The following is a 6,604-nucleotide window of genomic DNA, read 5'->3' as shown; positions in this document are numbered from 1 at the left end:
CTTTTACTGTTATAACGGACGATAGCATCCACTCTATTTTCACGCTGCCACAGTTAATTACAGTTTTTCTTAATAACAGCTTTCATAAAGATACGAAAGAAGACAGACTCGACCTCAGTTTGAGTGCTTTCTAAAAGCGCCATCATAACACATAATCTCAAATGTCCTTTTCTGTTTGATATTACAGCTACTGTTGCAGCTGGAGGGGGTTAAATCCTTTGTCTTAAAACATCTGTCCTGCTGTTGATGCAACAAGTCGGTCTCGATAATAAGCTGCAGCGTTAACAGCTCTTGTGAAACTTTTAAAACTTGACTTTATGAAGAGAAATGCCCTCAATGACCCGGGTTAAAATTATTATTATTGTTTATCTTTCCGCAACATGAGCGGTTTTAGTTCAGATACCTGGCGCTGCCCTACAGCGAAAACATAAGGCCAAACTCCGCTTAAAAATCTGGCAGTTTAATGTTACCTCTATTATAGCAGTGTTATATGTCTGAGGTGATAGTTTATTAAGTTTGTTGGCGTCGTTATCATGAACTGGCAAATTCGGCTTATAAAGAGACTCAAAATAATATTAAGATAAAGTTATAGATTGATTATTCTCGCTCATCACCGCCATTCATGGTGAATTTTGGTAGAAATTTGGGTGAACCATATCTTAATGCTGAATTTTTTAAACGTGAAATGAAAGCCGAATTGAAAAGTAGCTCTCGATTATTTATAAAAATGGTCAATTACTCTTTTATAACGTAGGTGTATTTGTTTTTAAGCCTGATGACTTTATACCTAAACATTTTTACACAGAGTTTGGCGCGGGGCTGTATCTGCATAGCCAGAGCAGCATGTATTGGGGGGGCAGAGCGGTTTTTGGTCGTTGGCCTTTTCGGAAACATCCGCTCGATGACTCCACTTCTCGTGGTGTCGGCCAGCCAAGAGTTTCAGCCAGTAGAGCGGAAAATCTCGCCTACAATCTCAATTCACAGCTTTTTATTAGTGGAGAGACTCTGCTTTTTTATTAAAACTTTATTTAACAAGGTTAATCGTTGAGATTCTGATTGTCCCATCACATTCAAATGTTAGTAAACAGTTGTATTTAATTACAGTATGAATTTAATAGTTACGTGTGGGAGAATACATATATTATAATACAAAAATGTAACTCAGTTTTGACAACAAAGCATGACACCTTGAAGACAAATTTAAAGGTCCCATATTACGCTCATTTTCGGGTTCATACTTGTATTCTGGGTTTCTTCTAGAACATGTTTACATACTTTGATGTTCAAAAAAAACACATTGTTTTTCTCAAACTGGCTGCCTGAATATACCTGTATTCACCCAGCCTCTGAAATGCTCCGTTTTAGTGTCTGTCTTTATAAGGCCCGCTCCTGAAAAAGCCCAGTCTGCTCTGATTGGTCAGTGTTTCCGGGTCTTCCAAATCTGTGCATTGACATAACAGCTGAAGAAATGACTGTAATAGCACTGTAAAGGCACTGTTTATCCTTATAAATATATGTATGTTTTCACTGGAATTTTATTGTTAGACAACAGCTTGGGTCCATGTTTACTTACTGTCAGCTGACGTCATTCGCAACTGTATACCATTCCAGCAAGAAAAAAAGGTACTCATTTAAAATGTTTATAAGTGCATTCAAATGAAACTAGTGAGCCTGCAGTTACAACATGAGAAGCCGTGTATATGACATGCTTGACGTTCAAATGGTTAAGTCCTGAGAGCACTTCTGCTAGACAACAGCAACATGGACGCCACTGTTGGCGTTTAGAGGCCATCAAGGCTACTGGTTTAGCAAGCTAGCGAGCAAAGGCATAGTATGATAGTATCAACATTTTCCTCGGACATATCATGAAACAGTAAAAAAGAACTCTAATCAACTAAAAGCACAATATAGTAACTTTCCAATCCTCTGATACAGTCTATTTACAATATCTGTGACATCACAAATTCACAGAGGTGCCAACGGCTTGTTTAAAGGCACAGTTTCTGAATTCAGTTCAGCGTTTTCATTCTTTCGCAGTTTTTTTTAGCCCCTTTATTGCATTTTATTAAAAAAAGAAATGAAAATCTGACTTTTTTTTACAATATGACAACTTTAAAGTATGACTTTTAGAAATGCAAAAACACAAACTGTCAGATCAAACCGTGACCTATAGAAGGACACAACAGAAAAATACCCATTATAATTAAAATATTGGTTGCAGCTTGTGTGCTCTATACAATTTAATTAAGACAAGATATGCCAAGCATGCCAAGCTCTCTCAAGAACAGGCAGGAGGAGATAAATTCAATTGTGGTTGCAAATAGAAAAATCCAGTTTTACTTTGTTTTTCCTGCCACAAGTGGCATGTAAACCCTTCAGTGCTCGTTTATCAGATTTTTATATAATAAAACATAAAAATGGATGGCAGAGCAGATGTAGTAACATTTGTATTATTTTGGTATATCCTTATGTTTAATACCTTAACCCCAAAAAAAGTGCTAAAAATTGAGAAAAAAATGTATAAAAACATTTTCTATAACATATTTTTCTTTTTTTGTCCTTGTCACCATGTTTTCAAAAGAAATGTAACCAATTTGCTCCAGTTTCAAAAAGCTTGTGAAAAGGATCCCAACATAAGAAAATAGTTGTCAGTCCATGTGTCAAAGGGTTAAGAAAAAAAAATTACTCCAAAAAGCTCAACAAAATTAACAGACAAAAAAAAATGGAAAAAAAAATAAATAAAGATAGTAAAAAAAAAAAAGAAAAGAAAAAGGCAACAATAAAATGACCTAAAAAATGCTTAAAAACATCAGAATTCTGTGAAATAATTTTACATATATAGTTATGATAAATCTAAATATAGTTTAAAAAAAGAAAAGAATCTGCTAATTCCTTGCAATTTTTTCGGGCATTTCTTGCCAAGTTGCTTATTGCCTTTTTAAACCATGTTTTCGATAGAAATAAAACAATTTGCTCCGGACCTCAATGTTGCAAATCGTAAGCGCTTTTCCTAAACGTTTATTTGTAAAATTAACAATCGATTAATCGTTATTTGAAAAAAAACAACATAAAAACTCTGCTTATTTTAAACAATAACATGCGTTTTTTCCTCAATCCATGCACACAGCAACATATTGCATGTACTCTGACAGCACTGCATAGCTTAGATCGATTAATTACATTTCACATGTTCGATTAAATTCATATTGACGGATTAATCGATTAATTGTTGTCATGTCTAGTTAAAATACTTGTGAAAGGCATCTGAATGCAGCACAAGAAAAGCGTTTCGGGGTTTGAAAGGGTTAATTTATTTCACACATTACTCAAAGCCTCAGCTCTGACCCTGAGATTGACCTTTTGACCCCAAACTTAAGCCTGGCTCGCAGCTGTCGATGCTGCAGCATGTGACGTGTTTTTGTTGCGTGATTCATTTCAAAAGGAAGTGTGAGTAAACGTTTTTTAACATTTCTTTGAATCTCCTCCCTTTCCTCTGCAGGTGTGAAGAAGCCTCCATTAGCTCCCAAACCTAAACTCCCTGCCACCACCAAACCCTCTCCCCCGCCCATCGCCCCCAAACCCGGCCTTCTCTCCCAGTCTTCAGCCGTCTCCCAACCTTCTCCTGCCACTCTCAAACGAGAAAAACCGGCTGTCGCTCCCAAACCATGCATCCCCAAATCCACAGCCTCGTCTCCTCCTGTCTCGCCCCCGCCACCCAAACCCAGCGACCTCCTCGGCGACAGCCTCTCCTTTCTCAACTCCAGGAATGGGATTTTATCAGAGACAAACAAACGGGACTCGGATTACATCATTCCCACCTGCTCCTGCGGGCTCGGGGACTGCTCCCAGTGCCAGCGGCTTGAAAACGGAACTGAGATTGATTTGCACAAAGTGCCACTGCAGAACGGGATTTCTACAGAAGAGATGAGGCCGCAGGAGAAAAACCAGGAGGAGGGAGTCGCTGTGGAGAAGGGTGACGGGATTATCAAGAAGCCGAGGGATAAACCTCAAAGACAGAGACACCTGAACAAAGAGGTGCAGAGGACTGAGGAGCAGAAACATCCGGAAAGTGAGCCGGACGTTTCCAAAGAGACTCAAAACACACATCTAATAAACTCTAAGTCGGCCTGTGATGTTGCAGGCAGCATCATTTTCTCCCCAAGCGTCGCTCCTCGTGAGCCGTCTGCAGAGGTCGAATGCAACGAGCCAGTCAGCAAAGCGTCTCCCACCAGGTTGCACCCGGATCTGCAGGTCCCTGCTGCACCCAGTAAGCCTCTCCCGGTGCCTCAGCCACGCAAATTTAAAAAGCCAGCTCTGGTGAGGCAGGATGGCGTGGAGGGCTGCGTGCAGGATCAAGTGCCAGAGGATGAGGTTAAGCTGAGTCTAGCTGGTCTGTGTCTCAGTTCAGAGGAGTTCAAACAGGACACATGTGAGCTTTTAGCCCAGACAGACTTGGGAGAGGACGAGACGGACGTGCCCGTCCCGCCTCCTCGCCAGACCTCGCTCTCCCCTCGCCTGCACAGAACAACTCGCACATGTCTAAACAAAAACACCTCCCACTCCTTAGTCCACCTCTCACACGCTGACTCAGTGAGCCACAAAAAAGACGGTGAGGAGCACCAGGTGGAGGAGGATGAGGAGGACGGGTACGGCGACTTTGAGCGCTACCCGATCACTCACAGCCTCCCCAAGCAGATCAAACTCGGCTGTCATCCTCCCTTGGTGAACGCGAGGAAAGCGTTCTCCGCCGAGGATCAGCCGTCACCAAGGGCGCCGCCAAGAAAACCTCAGAGACACAGCCTCCCAGCGCCCCCTCCGCCCTCTATCTGCCCCCCTGCGCCTCCACACGCAAACACACCAATGAGGGAGCTGCCCGCGCCTCCTCAGGAGAAAGCAGCGTGGCGTTTCACCCGACCCTGCGTGACCTTCTTCAGCCGGCAGATTCCCACCAGGAGCAGCGTGCCGCCAAAGGGTCGAGCCTCGCCGCTGGGGGGGAAGCAGAGGGCGCAGTCTTTCTCCGCAGCCGACCTGGCGACCCGAGCCGACCCTCAAAAGAGGAGTCTGTCTTTCCGGAAGCTTCTGGAGCTCCGGCTGTCTGTCAAGATGCTGCCGAAGCTGCTGGCGAAGGGAGGGCAGTCTCTGGACTGTACCAGTGTGGAGTCAAAGCGGGGGGAGAGGAGCCTGGAGCGGCCCAACAGCTGCATCGTGGAGTCCGATATGTGCGGAGAAAACGGGGAGGGATCTGTGGAGTATGAGAACGTCCCTCTGTATGAGGAGATCCCCGAGTACATGAACCTGCCGTTTCACAGTGCGAGGCTGGGCTGGTCACATGACACAGACGGAGCAGATTCAGACATCTATGAGGTGCAGGATCCATATCACAGGTGCCACGAACACGAGTACGAGAGGTACGGTACTTTACTTATTTAGATGTTTGCAAACTGTTTTTTAAGGGTGCAATTCATGAGTATTTTTAGTCTTGATTCATCAATTTTTTGTATTTCTTTGGGGCACTTTCACATTTAAAACTTCTGTGGATCAGTTTTGTGCTGCATTTATATGCCTTTTAGAAGCTGTTTAAAAAAATTTTGCAACCCCAGAAAATTATTTTTTTAGAACAAAACACAGGGGAAGAGGCAGGGAGCAACTTGGCAAGAAATGTCCCACACATTGCAAGAAAGTAATAGATGACAAGAAAAAAAAGATTTTAAAAAAGGGGAAATTAAAAGAAAAAATGATAAAAATGTCCAGAATATTATAATCAGAATTATTATCATTTTAAATGGAAAAAAAATTCTACAGAAAAAAATGAACACTTATTTTTTAAATTTTTAAGTATTCTTTTAATTGCTTTAATTCTTTAAGCACCTATCTCGTCTTTTGTCGCCTCTCTGAGGATTAACAGTTGTCATATCCATAGATGATTTATTCAAATAATCTCACAGTATGATAAAAAATATAGAAAACATCGTTAACTGCTTTTATCAATGAAATTTCTCCAGCTGAGTTCAAGCAAACAGACACTTTCACGCTGTGAACAATAGCTGCTTGTGTGTGTGAGAAAAGTTGATGTGGGCCGAGCTCCAGAGCCGCTGTAGCGCGCTCGCAGCGACTCTGTAATTCCAGGTGACCCGCAGCTTCGGCGTGGGAACCGCTGCGTGCGACAGGTTGCACAGGTGACATTAGCGGTTCGCCTTTACAAGAGTGTGGAAGTCGGCCTTTGAGCCAGTGGCGTTGGGTTTGAATAGAACATTGATGTGCAGCAGGTCGGCCTGTTTTCCTGTGGGTTATTTTCAGTGGCCAGGGCAGGAAATGTCTGAGAATCGCAGAAACGCCACACAGCTCTCTAGAACAGGGAAAATAAACCTCCAGCAACCACCAGCCTCCTCCTCCTCGGCCTGCACGCCCTCGCACTGCGTTTAGCCTCTTCCTAACCTCATCACTCCACTTTTTCTCCTCTCTGTCTCTGGAGTTTTGTTCTCATCCTGGTGAATGAACAAGTTAATCATCTTTTAACCTCTTCAACTCAGGCTCTCCCTATCATAGACACATTTCTGTTTTTTAGGGAGGGCAGGTCAACAATATAATCCTTATAGAGACTGTA

At 42.6% G+C, this 6,604-nt stretch overlaps 1 protein-coding gene across 1 annotated transcript; it reads left to right on the top strand.

Annotated features, from left to right (window-relative positions):
• Positions 1 to 3,499: 3,499 nt before the first annotated feature.
• On the top strand, positions 3,500 to 5,408 carry LOC121964475 (FYVE, RhoGEF and PH domain-containing protein 6-like; the record flags this gene model as incomplete). The annotated part of the gene is made up of 1 exon (XM_042514681.1): positions 3,500 to 5,408. A coding segment is annotated over one exon (1,909 nt), but the record flags the coding sequence as incomplete, so codon positions are not given.
• Between the last annotated feature and the right edge of the window lie 1,196 nt (positions 5,409 to 6,604).

Source organism: Plectropomus leopardus, unplaced genomic scaffold, assembly GCF_008729295.1.
Source record: "Plectropomus leopardus isolate mb unplaced genomic scaffold, YSFRI_Pleo_2.0 unplaced_scaffold15734, whole genome shotgun sequence".
NCBI lineage: Eukaryota > Metazoa > Chordata > Actinopteri > Perciformes > Serranidae > Plectropomus > Plectropomus leopardus.
Note: the sequence above shows the minus strand (reverse complement) of the source record. Positions and strands in the feature narration are given on the sequence as shown.